General features: G+C 39.1%; 1 protein-coding gene across 5 annotated transcripts in view; it reads left to right on the forward strand.

Annotated features, from left to right (window-relative positions):
- The window catches only part of RBM20 (RNA binding motif protein 20), a 102,988-nt gene that overhangs the window by 4,280 nt on the left and 80,526 nt on the right, over positions 1-18,182 (forward strand). The window contains exon 1 of one of the 5 annotated variants that reach the window (XM_039708956.1): positions 9,528-9,556. The exons of the other annotated variants lie outside the window; for them this stretch is intronic. Within the exon in view, the coding sequence (XP_039564890.1) occupies positions 9,543-9,556 (14 nt within the window). The 5' untranslated portion in view covers positions 9,528-9,542. Of the gene's footprint in view, positions 1-9,527; positions 9,557-18,182 lie in introns of those variants that run through there. 5 annotated transcript variants of the gene reach the window in all.

Consider the following 18,182-nt stretch of genomic DNA (forward strand, 5'->3'; position numbering starts at 1 on the left):
TCTGTGATTATAGGAGACCTCATTGTATTGAAATCCAACTCTTTGTGTGCTTTTGGTTCTAATAATTTGTCATAGATCATATCTGTCCAGTGGAGATGGGGCAGTTTTTAACTCCCTGTTTTGATATAGGAATATACGTTTAGTTTACAAATTGAATAAAAGGCACCTTAAAACAATGGGGGAAAGGCAAAATTTATTTTTTTTCCTAAGGGGCTGTGCCCTGGAGATTTTAAGCTCCTCTGGAAGGAAGATGGAATTTCCAACATCTGCGCCCAAGTTGTCATCAGTTTGTGCCAGTTCTGGGGGCAGAGCGGAGGAAGCAGGCTGGTGCTGATTGCTTTGAGTCCTTTATTTCCCCATAGCAGCAAGGAGAAAACTTGTTGAGAAAAATTATCTCCAGTTTATCTTTTTTTTAAACTGTAGCCCATTATGTTAAACATGTGGGGTTTTTATTTGCATCATCTGTTTGCTTTGAGTAGTGTGGGATTTTCTTTTTTTTTTTTTTTTTTTTTTTTCCTTCCCCAACTCAAAGTCTCTCAGGAGAGATAAAATATGAAATGTACTCCCATTATATACATTAGTCATGGCAAATAGTTTGGCATATATGGCAAAGGCTAAGCTGATACTTAACAAGGAGAAACACTGGTTTTACTGTTTCTCTTCTTACTGTTACTGATACAGGCTTTCTATACTTACTTGCCTTTTAAAGTACATCTCCAAAAATCTCAGTTTCTTCTCTACCTGATAGGGCTCTGAAAACTCAGAGTTTGTGTTGAAAGAAATCTAACAGGCCTGACTGGAGATGAAAACAAAACAGAGCGGGCTGTAGTTGTCTTAGCTGATCAGCTTTACCAAAACAAGGGACAAGAGCTGTAAAAGCAGCATGGTGTGGGACTCGCCAGGGAATGTGGGAAGTAAACCCACATTGTTAAGCTCCTCCTTGTGTTTGCCATTTATTGTCTTTGTATATTATGAAACAGGCAGTGGGGGAAAATGCAGTTTTTCTGGAAGTGTCTGGCTTCTTGCTGTGTAATTATTGAGACTCTTCTTACACCTCACTTGAGATTAGAATCAGGACTTAAAATGCCAAATGTGTGTACCAAATGGGTGTGAATGGAGGGGATAGGGACAAATGGAGGGTGCTTCAGTTTTAAGTTTAGTTGTTTTCCAAAATCAGCATCTGTGTTTGTAATTATCTTCAAGTCATGTAATTAAAATTTCTATTTTATTTATTTCTTTTAAAATTTATTTTCTTTTTTTGATGGAAAACAATGACCCCCCCTCCTTTATATCAGCTGCGACTCAAAGATTTAAGATTACCTAATCATATGGAGGCTCTCTGTATTAAACAAAAATGACTGAAAATGTGGACTTTGGGACTTGGGTTTGTTCGGTTTGGTAGATTTTTTTCTTTAATCTCTGACTTGAAACTCAACAGCTTACTGGCAGAAAGGCAAAATAAAAACATTGAACAGAGAGCACAGAGGTACAAAAGCAGAAAGGTTTTGTTTGTCAGAACAAAAGAATTTAGAAGGAATGTGTTGCATGCAAACATTTCCAAGTAATCTGACTTTTATTATCAGTAGTCAATCAATTCTTAGTTGCCCAGAAATGTCAAATTTTAGTGGACAGAGACATAAGAGCAGTGATGCCAACTTTAGCGAAAACTTAAATAATGCGTAATTTATGAGAAGAAATATACTAAGTGACTTTTGGAACACAACACATGACAATGGAGTCCTCTTTAGTAAAACTCGGTTGCCTGGATGTTGCTTTTTAATGGAAATTTAATATACTGTTCTGATCAGTGGGAAGGCTGGAAAATATTTTCCTTTAGTTTTCCTCTTAATTCACCACTTGTCCTTCCAGAGCTGTGTGCACCTAACAGTAAGAGTTGTGTGTGACCTGCTGAGCTACTGCTGCTGCTGTGGTGCTAAAATCGTGCAGATCTCATTTGGAGGAAAGTAGAATGGAGATGGAAAAACCTCAGTAACCAGTTCTGATCCCTTCTGGGGACTATCAAAATGGGAGGAACTAGATCTTCAAAGATACATTTTTAGTTCATAGCGACTGTAGAAATTTATTTAATAGGGAAAAATGGGTTATTTGCATGAAATAATAATGTAAATCACTTAAAAATACTCCTTCAAATAGAATCTGCTCAGAAGAGTAAGTTGTCTTGATTTTTCTTTTATTTAAATGAATTCATTTCATATGATTTGCAGCTAGACACTTTATCAAACTGACTTTATTCCCCTGAATATACTCCTCCCTTTTTTTCCTCCTCTTCATCCTTTGTAACATTTTGTAGTTGATTTAAGGATGTAATCGCTCTGTTAGCCTCTGCCCCTCTCTATGTCCAGCTGCTTTCCCTTTGTCACGCTAATGACCCATCACAGTGGAGCTGTCACTTGACACAGAGGGGGAAACCAGAAAACGTCTTCCCTTGGGCTTTAGAAACGTTTAATATCTGTCCTGTTCTGACAGCTCAAGCCTAGCCTGTTTTACAAATGCCTCTTGCCTATTTAGAAGAAATGCGGAATAAAAGCATCGGGTATTCTGTTGCAGGAAGGGGGCAAAGGCTTGTTTTCTTAAAGGATCAGTAGGTAGGAGTGCACAAGCAGTTACTTTGTATCAGGCTAACTGCATTTCTGGGTGTGTCCATGCAAACTTGCGAAATGGGAGTTTAAATAATATTGACTATGCAGCTCGTGGTACAATTGTCTTGTGCATCTGAGGAACTGCAAGGAGGATGCATTTGTTGTTAGTTTTCTCCATGTCTGTGTTGGGAGATGAGCTGAACAGGCAACGAGCAGGAGCAGGGTGGAGTTGCATGAATGATGCTGCATGAATGATGAAGTTCAGATTTGCTCTTTGTCATCTCGGTTGTTTAAAGATGTGCAGCTGTCTCACCAGCCTCTGCAGAGTGCTCCAAAGATGCCATGAGCACTGCCTGACTCTGGGGGTGACAGGAATCTGTAGCTATGCTGGTTGTGTAGTCTATCTCCTCCATGCTGTTAACTCTAAAGCCTCTGTTACATGAAATCTTAATGACAATCACTCCTTGGAGAGAGATTCCACTTCTGGATTATTGCTTCTTCTGAAGAAGTGGCAGGGACAGGATAAGGAGGTCTTTAACTTGTGTTCCCTTGAGTAATACCTTCTGCTGGCCAGGATGAACAGAGAAAATGTCATTTTGGGCAGGTTATGAGCAAGCTCCCTGACAGCTTTCTGATCACCTGGTCCCTTCTCTGACTTACCAGCTTCTGACACAATAAAAGCATCTGGTGTTATCTAGTCTTAACTTTCCTCAACTTGCCATGAAACTTGCGATTTTCTGTAGATTGGGATGCAGAGTTTTAGAATTCAAGCAATGTCAAATGTCTTGAATTTGGTAGTGTCAAAAGCTACAGTTTTATGTGTCATGGCTTTGCTTTTTTCCTGGATGTGCAGACATGTGCGAGTTGATGGTGTCTGTGAGTTAGACCACTTGGGAAATGTGCAGGAATTGCAGTGCATTTTTACTTATATTTTAATATTTTAGGAAACAGGCTTTAAGTACCTCTTCAGCAAGTGGCTTGATGGCTGCATTGATTTACTGAGATAACAAATACCGTCAGTTTCTGCAGGAACAAATCTTATTTTTGTCTCTGCTGATTAACATTTTCCCTCTAAGGGAAGATGCACTAAGTAGTTTTATTAGGTTGATGACACATGCAGTTCCTTACACTGACCAACTTTTAATGTTCTATTTTTGGCCTCATTTTTAAGAAAATATTTTAATAATGTCTTTCTCACCCTTCTTTCTGTTCTTCTTGGAAAATAGAGTAAGAGCAGGTTAACTTCTGGTACAGAGAAGGTTGTTCCATCCCTGCAGAGCTGGGCACAGCTATGGGTATTTGCAGTTTGGATGCTATTCTGATGATTGTCAGAGGTTTCCTCTGCTCCTCCACATAAAATTTTGTCCAAGATTATGCACAAGTCAGACTTAAGGATGGCACTTGGAGAAAAGATGACTGTCATCTCCTGAAACCATAGAGAGAAATATTAATGAACTAGGATGAGATTTTTTTTCAGCCCTAGACTCCTCTTATCTTTCAAAGTCTTCCATTAACACATCTTAACATTCACACCCTTGCTATCCATGCACTCTTCACCATCCATTTGTGTTCCTCTCATGGCACATTCTTTTAAGGTCACCTACAATTTTCCACCGTCCTGCCAACTCACAACCAAATATTGGCTTCTTTTCTTTATTTACTGCTTCATTCAAGGTCACTGTTGTGTTGTGTAGCAACACCTTCTCATGGTGCAGACAGGGCTGACCCTGTTGTTGGCACCTTCTGTTGACTCTCAGATGAATCAGGAGGTCTGCCTCAGGTTACTCTGCCATGCACTGCACTCAGCAAAATGTCATTGTTGTATCTAGAGGTGGACATGTTTGTAAGAACTACAGAGAATAGTAACTGAGATGCTTATATAGGTACCTCTGTGGGTGGCATGGGCAAACAGATTCATAGGTAAAGTGTTGTAAAAAAATAATCAAAGTTCTGTGGTACTTGAATTCAAGTCAACTAATTTTCTGCACTTGAACGTAACTCCTCATTCCCAGTTTCTGGTGAATAAAAAAGTGCTAATTAAATATTCCAAATTTCACAATGAAATTTAAATTAATCACATGTCATGTATCTTTGGTAGATCAGACTTCTACAAGGTTTGGGATCATTATTGTTCAACCTAGGTTTTGTGCATTGCAAGTTACTAAAAGATTGAATTTCCTTCCAAATTAAAAAAATGAGTTAAGTCAAAATTTGCAAGGGCTAGAAGTAACTTCGTCATCTTGTGTAGATGGTTAAAGTATGTCTGTGCAGAATAAAGCAATATGTCTTTACATCATAAATACAGAACATAATTTATAGCATAACAATATTATAAATAACATAAATACTGTTAGGTGGCCAAGAGTTTGCTTGTCAGTGGTAAATAGGACTTGAATTCCTCTTTGGATATAGTGTATATACTATGATCTTCTAAAGCCTTATTCATACACATGAGGATTATTTATGTGTATAAGGCTTTAAAGGATCAGATCCTATCATCTAAATTTGCAAGGCTTCCTGACTCTTCAGTGTTTGTTTTTTGGGGTAATTGCTGACAGAAGAAACCTAATGTAGTAGAAGACAAAGTAAATAATAGAAAGTTAACTTACGTTGCAGCATTAAAACTTCCATTTTAAAAGAGTATGGATCTGTGCAGGGAGGAGTACGGATCCATGCTCCTTTGTGGTGCTTAAAGGCGTATTAGAGGTCTGACATGTTTTCAAACCAGTACTCTGGAGTGTTGAAGCCTCACCAGCTGCAGGGATTTGCAGAGTTGGAGGTGGAGAGGGGTCTACAAAGAGCCCATCAGCTCCTCTGCACAGCTCTGCCCTTACAGGAGGCCATCACTGCTGTCCTCTCATTTGTGCCGAGCATTTGAGAGAAATAAGGCATGGTCTTATGCCTCTCATCAAGCTGGCTACTTGCTTTGCTTTCTGTGTAAGTTCTCAGGATTTTTTGTTTGTTATTTTTGCTGCCCTTTTAAAATGGAATAACATGAAAATAGCAGATACAATTTCAGAGAAGCTTTTATAAATTTTATATCCCCATCCATATGGCAAGAACATAAAATATCAGCATATAATACTATTTTCTGGATTGCTGGCAAAATTTATGGAGGGAATCTGCTCTTAAACTGCAAGACAGCAGTTTGTAGTCTTTTCTGTGCAACATACTGTCTCTTACTGTGTATTTTGGCAGCACTTGTAATCTCCTCCTGCTCTGTAAAAATATAAGACGCTTTTATAAAAAGATACAAACATTCAGAAGGAAGCCTCTACATGGTTGCCTTACTGGTCTGTTTAGTATGATAGATTTTTCTCGTACCCTTCTCTGAAGCATTAAAACCTACTGTTTTGCTTTGACATTTCTGTAATTTCAAACTGTATTATGTAGAAGTTGGTAGCAGTGTTCAAAGCCAAGGACTTGATTGGCAAGTTTTAGCTGTGAGTAAATTTTCACAGCTGATCCATAAATCCCCAACAGACCATTAGGAGCTTCAGAGCGGCTCTGGCAAACTCCCCTACAATAATTGTAGTTTTAAGTTTGTTATATTTAGTTTTCTCACCTCTTAGCTGGATGCCAGGGGGACCTCACTATAAGTAAACCAGCTCTGTATTTACTTTTTTTCCTCCAAGCTAGCAGTTTGCACAAAATAGCACAGCGTGGGAGGAGGGCTTGCTGGTTGGCTCCTGGTGGACAAAAAGACTGACCAAGAGTGTGACTTGTGACAAATGGACCTCAGATATGGGGTTAGACATTTTAGTAATTCAAGGAGACTGAAGTACATAATTTTTAGCACTCCACCTCCAGCCCCTCTTCTTAAGAAATTACAAAACCATCAAGGAAACAAGAAAAAAATGCATCTTCAAGCTTGAGCATGACAGAGTTGTATATAACTGTGTGAGACAGAGAGGCCGCTCTTAATTTAAGTTCCCTGAGGTAATTGTACTTATTTATCTGTAGTGAAGCTGGCAGAGTGACCAGCTTTTAGGAGTCAGCACTACTCTAAGAACAGAACTGCATGGGTGGCAGTGGCAGGGGCAGCAGGCGTAGATGGTGGGAGTGTTGCTGGGTCACCTGGAAGCCTGGCTTGGAGAACACATCCTCCTCATATGCAGGAAAGCCAGTGCTGTAGGGACTGCATTGCATCTTCACTAAGTCCTGGAGAATGCTTCTTGTATAGTACTGACAGCCTAAAAAAGCCAGAGAGGTTCCTTTCATTCCCCTGCATTTGGATCCTACTGGGCAGGCTACGAAGCAAATTCAGACTTGAATGCTTGTTTGAGCAAGCAATGAATATTTTGTATGTTTCCTTCTGAAATTGGAACTGCTTTGCCAAAAATGTACTTGCCCCTTGATGGAGTCTGGTGTATTACCTTGCTGAAGAGGGCTGTGTAGAAGGAAGGTGTCTCTGCAGGGTAAACTGTTTCAAAAGGTATTTTTCCTTTTTCAGAAGATAGAAAAATAAATTGCATGTTCTGTCTTCTGCCACAGAAAACCAACCTCTCATACCTAGAATCCATGAAGGATTTGTTTACCCAGGAGGGTGAAAGAGAAGCATTCTGTGCATGATTTAGGAAGGGAAATGAAGAATTGGTCTGTGAATTTTCAATATTTTTTTAACTTTAGAGCAAGAAAAGCAGAAATCTCATTTATATTAAAAGCTCTTTCAAACAAAAATGCCTTCATATTATAATTTTAATTTAGGAGGATCAGAGGCTTTGTTGATTAAGGTCTTGTTAGGATAACGACAGAGTAACTAACTATAAATAGTGATGCAGTGAGTGATGATCTCTTCCTGCAAACTTTGTGTTGAACTTAAGCAGGAGAAAGTAAAAATATCAGCTGACAACCTTCTTGCAAGGGAGCATCTCTAAAATAGAGGGGTCTGCAGTAAAACAAAAGGACTTGGTCATCTCTTCAGTCTTTAGTTTCAAGTGCTTTAACTTCATTTGATGCAAGAAGTCAAGTGGAAGTTGTCATTCCAATGGTGGGGATAGAGTGCTCTTGATGCCTGGGCCTGTTTTGGTATCTGACACTTAAACTAGAAATGCGAGGAGTGATAAGAGTAAATGAGCTCATTTCATGTGTACAAATGAAATGCAGAGCATACTTCTGCTGGGAGAAAAGACAGTGACCTTCATCTGAACAGCATAATGGAAAATGTGTTTCTGAGCTGTATGGAACTGCTAACATAAATTGGGATTGGATTAGGTAGGATTGTGGGAAAAAAACCACATTGTGGTAATTAAAAATGCAAAACTTTGTGAAGATTAAAACCAAAAGATATTGGTTATATGGATGCAAACAAACTACACATGTCTTCCTAGGGTCAGCTGTCTAAGTGTTGTGCTCTGCTTTATTTCCTCAAGAGCTGTATGAATGGGAAGCAGGTCACTAAATGGGATGGCATGGTCCTTCTGTGCTTTTGGGGACACAGTTCACTAAGGCAGTGCACCAAATACTATAATGGCAGGACATCCTCACCTAGGAAGTACTGAGCAGCAGGTTGTTAATGCAAATTTAAACTGGCTTGTATTTCACTTCCCTGGCAAATAAGGTTTGCAAATGCTTGTTCACAGAAGGTGCTGGAGTGAATCAATGACCAGTATTAATGCATGTGAAATTTTACAGGTGGAACCTCAGATGAATGTATAAATAATGCCAAGTATAAGAGTGGGAATCTTTCTAATTGTTGCTTTAAAATACACACAAGGGAATGTAACTGTGAAAAAGGATGAGAGACTTTAGCAGGCTTGTTTTCACTGCAGGTGTAACTCGGACTCCTGTCTAGGTTTTAACCATTGTCATCTATCAAGAAAATTAGTCTTAGTTTAAAATGTGCTTTTGTGACACCTTTTGTGACACATTTGGGGGAGAATCTGACCTTCACTTGCATAGTTAACACTTTGGGAAGAGTATGTCAGAAAAATAATCTACAAGCTGGTTAGCCTTCATTTCTGTAATTCCCTGAAGGACAGAAAAGTTTTCAATGTGATGCTGTTGAACAAGAAGAATTTCAGTCCTGCCCCACTGTCAAAATTTGCCAGCCTGAAACAGTGTTGGATAGGCAGGGACCCAAAATGGGGAGCTTCTGCTGTGATTAAGTTAATCAGAGAAGTGTCAGCAAGGTGAAATGTATGAGGGAGCCATACCCAGAGGAAGAATCTTCCTTTATGTGGGAAAAGTGTGTACTTCTCCCAGCTTCTTTGGGAGAGCCTAGGCATTATGCCAGCATTTAGTCAAACAACATTTCTTCCCTCCTGCACCCACCTACCTTTCTGGTTGGTGTTGGCATTTTTTTTCCAACTCTTAATTAAAATGAGAATGTAGTTAAGGTGCAAACTCAATCATTTGCTGTTCCCTCCTCCTGAAAGAAAACTACAGCTTTAGTAATTGCAGTGGGTGACTGATGGGAAACAAAGTGTCTATTCCTGCGTGGATGTTATTTACCTGTGCAGTGGCCAGAGCAGTAGGGACGTTCTCTAACTTCTGTCTTTGTCTTTGAAAGTGAAGTGATTTGAAGAAGCAAACCAGAACTTTTTCCTGGTTGAAAGGGTGCCTAGGCTTATGTACAGCCACAACAGGATATTAATAGAACATACTGCATTTCCTTCACATAAAAATACGAAGGGCACTTTGCTGAGAAAAAATCCTGCTGTCCCTTTCTGTCTTTGGGACCAGCTCATCACCCAGCTAAAATTAAAACATGAAGTCAGGCAGTTCTTGCTCTCTATTTTTAAACTGCTTCAGCATATGAATGTGAGTGTGAAATCTTTCTTTAGGCCTCTCTTAACTTAATTACCTACTTATTCAAAATATTCTCTTCTCAAATTGCTGAGCTATAATTATATTAATCTTTTCTGTAGACACACTTTTGCTACTTGATGTTTGTTTAATTAGTTTTATGCTTAATTTGTAGTATTGTTATTATTTACAGTGATGGAAACCTCATGGTAAGTGTTTAAAATCTATTTTGATATGTTAAAATTTAGCAAGTAGATATGTTTTTTGTATATCTGTTCCATGTGTTCTTCTGGAAAATATAATGAGAAAGTGCACTTCAAAAAAAAGTATTCATATTAAATTAAAGGGAATGTCTTTTTATTCTTTCATTTCTTCACATCTTTTGCTTTGTGCGAGCTTATTCCTATTTTATTTGGTTTTATGTATTTTCTTTTGTTTGTGTGAAAGCGGTGATGTGATCCCAGAGCAGGAGGTGCAGTGGAACTACATATATACCATATATTTGTAGAGTTTTTCTGTTGATTTAGATATACTGAATTCTTCCTGCATTTCAGTGATTTTGAAAAAAATCCGTGCAACTTCCTTTCAAACTGAGCTGGTTCTGCTTGCCTAGAGCACTGCTGTTTTCCAGCCTGCAGTCTCAGCCTGCAGAGGGTGTGCTTCCTCCTGCAAACCCTCCGCTCCCAGCTCAGCGCCCATAACACCCTGTCCATGAACACGGTGTTCATGAGGTACCAAGGAAAAGGCTCTCTCTGTTCCCTGTGGCATTTGTCCCTTGACTTCTTTGACTTTCAGCTGTTTGGAGCACAGGCTGTGTGACTTATTCCCAACTGACCCCTGTCACTGGAAAGGACACTCCTGAGAGAACACAGCGCTTCTTTGCATACTCGTGTACCTGCTCTTGATCCTAACCAAAGTGGAAAATGGAAGAAACCTTCTCAGTGTTTTCCTGGTTCATTTGCTTTTGTCAGTGGGGAGTAGCTGTGGTGTCAGAGATTTTGGGAAGAGTTTTCCCTGCAGTTTCCTGTGTCTGGCAAAGCAGTGAATGGGCTCCACTGCGCAGGGTCCTTTGTGTTGTGTCAGGTAGATGAAGTTGGGTGAGGTGTTCAGTTTTAAAAGGCATCACTTTCAACATCCACCTACTCCTGCAGCGTGCACATGGGAGTCTATTTGCACTCCTTGAGAGCCGAATGAGTAAATGGCCTGCTACGAGCTGTCTTTAGGGTGGCTGGTACCTGGGCATGGCAGTAAGTGTGATTACATCTGCCCAGCAAATCCCACTTTGGGATTCAGCCTGTTCTGACTGCTGGACTTTCAGGCATCTTCTGCTTACCAGAAATACCGGAGATTTCATAGGTTTGGGTGTTGGATGACAGTGCATTTCTGTCACTGGTGAGAAACATGTTGCTATTCACAGTGGTTAGAGTCAGTTTAGTTAGATAGCCAGACAGTGATGTTAAGTAACACAAACCTGGAGTCACAGTCTTTTGGACACGTCTTCCTGTGCCAATCTTGGTGCTTGGAACAGTTTGCCCATTAATTTGTTCCAAGCTTCCACCCCCTCCCTGCCCTCTCCAGAAAACCATTGGCAAGCCATCTCTTCTGTAAATCCTCCTGCCTTGGCTGGCTGCTGTCTCTCTGTTCATGCTCTCCTGTACTGCTGCCCATTTTTTACTTCAGATTGAAAATTTGTCAGCCCAAAGATTTATGTGAGCATATTACATCCTGTAAAGAAATACACAGACTTATTCTTTGAGAAATGTAAAATTTAATTTTCAGACTTCAATACAGACCTAGACAATTAAAAAAAAATGATGTTAATTACAGTAATAGATTGTCTTGCTCCAATAGTTTTTGGAGCAACTGAGACTGTAGTCCAATGTTAAAAATGTCAAACTAATAGTAGCTGCAGAACTTCTGCTTCTGTCATCTTTGTGTGCACCTTCTGCTGCTTAGCTTTCTAAACTGATTCGTTTTATATGTTTATTTCTGTAAATGAATCAGTGAAACACATGATTGACAAAAGCATCTTGGCAAAATCACTGGGTTTTAATGGTGTTCGCATACTTTGGTGCTGGAAATGAAGCCTGAAAAATGTGTCCTCTGGAATGTTACATTATGTTTTGGCCACTGGAAATGAAGCACCTGACAGCATTAAGCTATCACAAGGATTTCAGTCATGGGCAAGCAGCCATTATGTATATGTTGATCCACAGTAGGAGATCTGGACAGCTTTTGATTTACTAGCGCTCATCTGTTCAATATGAGCCGGTGATCAGGACAGCAATTACCTTCAACATTGATTGAAGAGTACTGAAAAGGAAAGGAGAATTCTATGCATTCAAGTCTAGAAGAATTGCTGATCTTCTAGATTATCTTAAAACTGCACTTCTCAAGGTGGCAAAAAGAACTATTTTTGTAATATCTATGCCTGTTTAAAAATATCTTACCAGCTTTATCTTATTTTAAAGCAGACACTTGGAATTCTCTAATGTCCTTTTCAGTAGATGGGGTTAAACAACTGGAGAATTAGAAACTCTATCTGTTTTTTAGCAGCTTGAGCATTTATCCATTTGTTTGAATGCTGCAGAGTTCAGATGAACAGATTTATTAGCTGAGCTAAATATTTGGTTTTAAAAAGACTATAAAAATTCTAACATTTTCTTCATATTTGGGCTTTAAATAGTTGTAATAGTAGACTTAATTTGAAGAATTTGAAACATCCTCCTTTTTATTCCAAAAATGGCAAATGAATTGTATTTATTTAAGTGGGTAATAAAACTAAGGAGCCAGGTCATAAAGCGCTTTTCACTGAAATGAATAAAAATAATGGCAAAATTCCTGTCATGTGATCTGATAATGAAAATAGACTTTCTTGTGTAGCATATCATGCAGGTGGAATAGAAAACATCTATATCAGTGTTAGTAATATAGATGTGTGTAATACATTAACATTTTTACGTACGCATGGCTTTTTGGGATGTGTATGTTTGTGCACTCATGTACAGTTTTATTTTTGTAAGGATCTCTTGTTTTAGAGATTATGCACAATTTTAGCTATTAATATTCCTAACCTTTCCCAATGTATAAATACTCCTGGTCTCCCACACAGCTGCTGTGTCATCCAAAAAGGCCTGTGCTCCTTTCACCAGTCACTTGTGTAAAATCAGTGTTGGAAAAATGATGTGTATGATAAACTACATTATCCAAAAGATCTCTTGGTTTCTTACCAAATTTCTGGGGCTGCCTGAGTTAAAGCATTGACATGGTGGAAACTGTCTTTATATTTCTAGGGCATAATTCTAGAAACAAATGGTTTGCTTTTCTCTAGTTGAGATTTCAGATTAGTGCATGACCTGTCACATGACCTAATTTACAGTTACTTCTAGAAAGTACTTCTTCTATAGGTTTTACCATATTTGTAATAAATTTGTGACAAAGTTAGCCTGACTTGATTGTTTGAAGAGGTGGAGATCATGGAAGAGTTGAGATTGTTGTATGAATGTAGCTTTGTATGGAGAGTGGTTTTTTTATATATATACACACACACACAGACATAGATATATATTCTTCAACTGTGGATAATCACTCTGTTGCATATCTCCTTAGGGATACTGAAGTTTTGGAAGTAAAATGGGAATGACTGCCTGGGAAAGCCAATCCAGAGGTTTCATTTACTGAGCTCTCTGCAGGTTGCCCTGTTAAGGGCTTGGCTTTGTCTTACTGGAAAAAATATCTTAAGGAGCATGGTGGGATTTGTCAGCCCAGGGCTATTTGTAAAGGGGATTCACTGTGAAACTAAACTGCTGCATGCTGTTGACCCCTGTTGGCTTTCAGCCGTGGAACAAGTTTCACAGAAGTGGATCTAAGGGCTGCTGTGCAGACTTTGCTTCGCAGTCAGAAGCTGTGCTAGTCCCTTGCTGGCAAGGAGCAAGGCTGGCTTCTCTTGTAGTGAGAGCAAGCCCTGCAGTACGTGCATCCTGGGCCAGAAATTAGGTAGGATGCTGGACATTAGTCCTGGGAAAAGTGGGTGATGCTAAAGGCACCTATACAAAACACAGTGTCTGCTGAGCTGCTCTGTGGTGCATTCTTAGGGCAGCATTTCTCTTCAGCAGCTGACTGTGAGCAGTTTTTTCTGTCCATCAGCACAGGAGGAGTGGATAGACCAGGAATGCCCTGTAGCCCCTGGGACTGCAGTGGTGCTGCCCACTGCCAGCCTGTCCCACCCACTCCCTGAGCTGTGACCCAGCTTTCTGTGTTGTTGTCTAATGCCATCACTCTTTAAAGTCTCTCTGTACACCTAATAGAGGGCACTGGGGAATGTTCAAATCACCTTGCTGGTCCTGGGCAGCTCTGTCCCAGTATGGATTCTCTGAGCTAACTAATCCACTGCAAGAATGGATTTAACAAGAAAACTTACCAGTGGAGATATGCATTGGTGCATAATTGGTTAAGGATATAAGCTGAAAATCGAGTTTGTACTTAGGTATGGTTTTTATTAAGAACAATATCCTACTTAGGATTTCAATAACATATTTTACAAATCACTCCTCAGATGCTCTTTCTGGAACTCAAACAGTCGCATTATAAATGAAGAACGGATTCAGGAGGCTTCACAGTATTAGTGATTATATTGTAATGCTTTCCAGATGGTAGAACATGATGTAATCCATACTGCCCAGTTTGTTTCCCTGCACTGGATACTGTTATGCTCAGTAAGTAACCAAGAGACTCTAAGAAGCTCATCAGGCTGTTATGAACAATAGCTGGTTAATCCATATGATCTTTATTATGTTATGAAAACTGCAGATTAACAAATCACTTGGTGAATGCAGGAAGATTGATTGCTACTCAGAGCTCTTCGAGAACTGGATATGCAACTCGGATTAGTTTAGCTCAAGCTACACATTGGTGAATGAATTCCATTTTCCTCAGGGCTATGAAGTAGTTTGCATCTGTTCAATTGCAAATTCCCCTAGCTGCAGTGGGTAGTTTTGATTCCTCTTTGGAGAAATGGCAGGAATGTTGATTTGTTGCTGTTTACATTGATCTGAAATAAAATCACAGCATTAGCATCAGTGGTTGTGTGGGCATGGTAGCTAAGGTCAAATTAATTGCAGCTTGCAGTTGCTCATAATTCTGCCAGTGTTCGTGCAGTAATGTTGTTTACTAACTGGTGCTTTTATTAGGCTGACAGACCATCATTTGAATGGCAAACCCATCAAATTTAAGTAGGCACTTAACTCAGGATTTTCTCAGCATTAATTGAAGGCGCCAGGGGTACTGTGCTGGGACAGGTGCAGTGTTGCTGTGAAGAGGGAGGATTTGAGGAGTACATTGGGAAGGAAAACTCCCTGTGCATCCTGACATTCAGCTGTGTAGGGTTTCTCACTTGAACCCACATACAAGAAGTGTTCAAGGGAGATTAGGGCTGGGGTAGGAGGTTTCAGTTTGTTGGCAGTTATCCTGTAGAGTGGGTTTTGTAGCCACTTCTTTAGGCTATCCTACCCTTTGGTTAAATCCAGAAAAGTGGGATGGAGAGAAGAATAGCAAAAGACACAAAAATACATGATTTTAACTAGCTTTTGGAAACAAGAAAATTTCCTGAGGTGGGTTTCGTATCTTGTGGTTGTCTAAATATCCATGGATCATCTGCCCAAAATTTGCCATTGGCAGGCTCAGATCACTGGGTTAGTTGGTCTGATCTGGCATAACACTTTCTACCCTGTCTGTAGGCTCTCAGGCAAGGAGGGTTGGAACAGGAGCTGAGAAACACCAAAAAGAAGAGCAGTTTCCAGCACAGTTGTTTTTTTGATGGTTTTGTGATGCTGTTTTACTCAGTCACTCCCTCATCTGGTTTCTATCATGCATGGCATTGATTAACTGGTATTTGTTTTTATTTTTCCTTTATCATGTCTCTGGGGAATTCCACAGTTCAGTATCAGATCAACGCCTTGTAGGGAAGGATGGAAAGAGGAGAGGTTTGCATGCTGCACGTGTCTCATTTTACAGTTTCCTGATGATCTTCAGTTTGGCTGCTTGTGAGGAGCATTTGTTGTTTGCAGTCACTCAGCCAGGCTTGTTTATTGACTTCGGTTGTCTTTGCTTACTGCAGTGTTGCTGGTGATTGAAGTGCTTTGCCATTCTGATTGCTTCAGCTTGTCCTCTGAAACAAAGTTAATGACAGTGGCTCTGGGAGACTGAAGGGTAGCAGACACCTATTTACAGTTTACATTAAATATTCCTCCAAGCCCAGGGGAAGAGCTGTGATACTCAGTTTCATGTAACCTCTTTGCTTCTTTTTGCAAAGAGTTTGTGGTGAATGGGCTTAGCAGTGATTTAAGGGCTGAGAGAGGGGACAGAGGTGGGAAAAGGTCTTGAAAGGATGCTGTTTTCATGCCCTTCTCCCTTTCCTCCTCTGCTCCTCAGCAACTTTTTCATCAGGTTTTTTCCCCACTCAAAATCTTTTTAGTCTTCCTGATGTCCTGCCCTGTCCATATCTGCAATATTCCTAGTTTCTTCTCCTTTACCAAGCCTTCTTTGACTTTAGTTTTATTTTTTGGGGGTTTTTTTTGTGTAATAATTGGCTGCTTCTTCCTCAACAGCTGAACCTTGTATGTAAAGCACAAGTAGAAATATCCATTGCTTCTTCCTGTTTGTAAGAAATGCCATAGAGAACCACAGCAGATTGGACACCTGGAAGAGTTTTTGCACAGAAATCCAGGCCACTGAATTGGTTTAAGGTGGAAGGAATACAAATTCAACATTTGTTTGACTGAGAGAGACCAGAGATTTTCAGGCTTGATGAAAAGAGAAAACTTTATGTTCTGGAAATGTAACATTTATCTAAAGCCTGAAAATGCTCTATTAACAGCAGCTTTCTAGCATTACAGGGTCTCCTAAAAAAAACCAAAAACCAAAAACTTTCTTGATCAAGGGGGGAACAACTGTAAAAGACATTACCTTTCTGAGGAGGAGTAGGGAACCTTCTGTGATTCTAGGAACTCTTTGGTGTATTTTAAAGAGGCTATAAACTGAGTGGGGATCCTGCCTGGGAGGATTGCTGGTGTGCAGAGCGCTGCTGTAAGCATAGATTTTGTGTTGGCTCAGCGCACAGACTGCAGGGCTCGCAGCCGTAAGCGCAAAAGGTCAGGATCACATTTAGCCCATAACTATCAACTCTGTGATACACTATTAGTCATAGAAACTTGAGAAATTTGTTAGATACCCTGAGTTTGATTTGGATATCTCGGGACAGTTTTTAAAATTCCATCGCAGTTTAAAGTGGTACTGCCAGTAGGAAAATCAGTTGATCAAAAGACATTGTTTTTAAAAAAATTTACCTCTCTTCTGCTTTTTGTGAATTTACCATCATATTCTAATTTTAAAAGAAAAAAGTTATATGTCAGTGTAAAAGCTGTCTGTCTAGAAGTAAATTCTTTAGGCATAATATAGTTAAAATACTTTCATACATCTACTACATTCAGTTGCAGCAGTAGTACAGGATCATTTTAGCACAAACTGGTTAAAAAATTGTTCAGATAAAAGTGAGATTTTTTTTATGATGTACGTGTTCCTTTAACATTCTTAACTTCATTTTTCTTCCCACCTCAGCTCTCAATTTCTAATTAATCCAAATTAGGCAACTTTTGCCAATCAGCAGTGCGGTACCGTATTTTGTCGTTGTTTCTTAGGAGCTGTGTTTATCTAAATCCGCCATGCCAAACTATAACTTTTATAAGAAAGTTGCAGAGAAAACCATAAACCATTTATCCTGCATAAATCACTTCAGTCATTAAACATCACGTTGTGCATATTAACCCTTGCCCTTTTTCTGTTTAAAGGGAGATGCTTTTATGGAGCAGTCACAGGACATGGTCTTTTGTTCTACTTACACAAAAACCTTTTTTTTGCAGAAATCATAGAACAGGATATCAAACTGTATTGTTTCTTTATTTCCCATTGATAATATGTAAGGTCATCAAACCAATAGCTATCCTGAAGTGTTGTCCTATGCAGAGACTCTTTTGAGCAGGTTATGGAAGTGATGTACGACTGCCGTGTGAATGGTTGTGTGATGCTGTTTTAAATGGTTGTGTTTGCTGGGACGAGCAAAATGGAAAATCACTTAAGTTTATCTATCCATCAACAGTAACATACTGTGGCACATCAGACCATTTTATTGTAATTAAATATTTTCTATTTAGATTTAACAAAATAATGTCTCACATTTGTTCATATTGTATCTTATTCTTGCTTGCTCTATCAGTGTATTTCTTCCTTCCAAGACAACTGCAGAAATGTCCCATTTTTGTGCTTGTTCTCTAGATATCTGGAGCGCGGAAGGTGAAATGATTAGCTCAAGAAGCTGATACTTCTTTAAATTGTTTCCCATTCTTGGATATATATGTAGTGCAGAAAGAGAACGCATGTTTTTATTTGTATCCCATCAAGAAGACTGTGTGTCACTGAAAACACCTTCTTCGAAAAGTCAGAGTTAATTTTTCAAGCAAAAGAAATTTCTGTGGGGTTAGAATCTCAGATTGGAGACAAACAGGTCAAATTCTTTATCACTTCTAAACGAAACATATGTAATATTTAGCTGAGAATTTAGTTTCATTCATATAATGAAAGCTATTTAGTCATGTATGAATCTCCTTAGTGGTATTTTGAATTATTTTTTAGAGTATATACAGGAAAAACTTTTTTTTTCCATTGAACGATTATTCTTTTTTAGCTTAGGCTTGGATATAACTCATTAATTTAATTTAGTTCAAATTTGTGAATACAAATTTTTACATAAGAGGAAGTCACCTTCAAGAACAAATGCAATTG

This window comes from Passer montanus, unplaced genomic scaffold, assembly GCF_014805655.1.
Source record: "Passer montanus isolate IOZ18808 unplaced genomic scaffold, ASM1480565v1 scaffold21, whole genome shotgun sequence".
Lineage (NCBI taxonomy): Eukaryota > Metazoa > Chordata > Aves > Passeriformes > Passeridae > Passer > Passer montanus.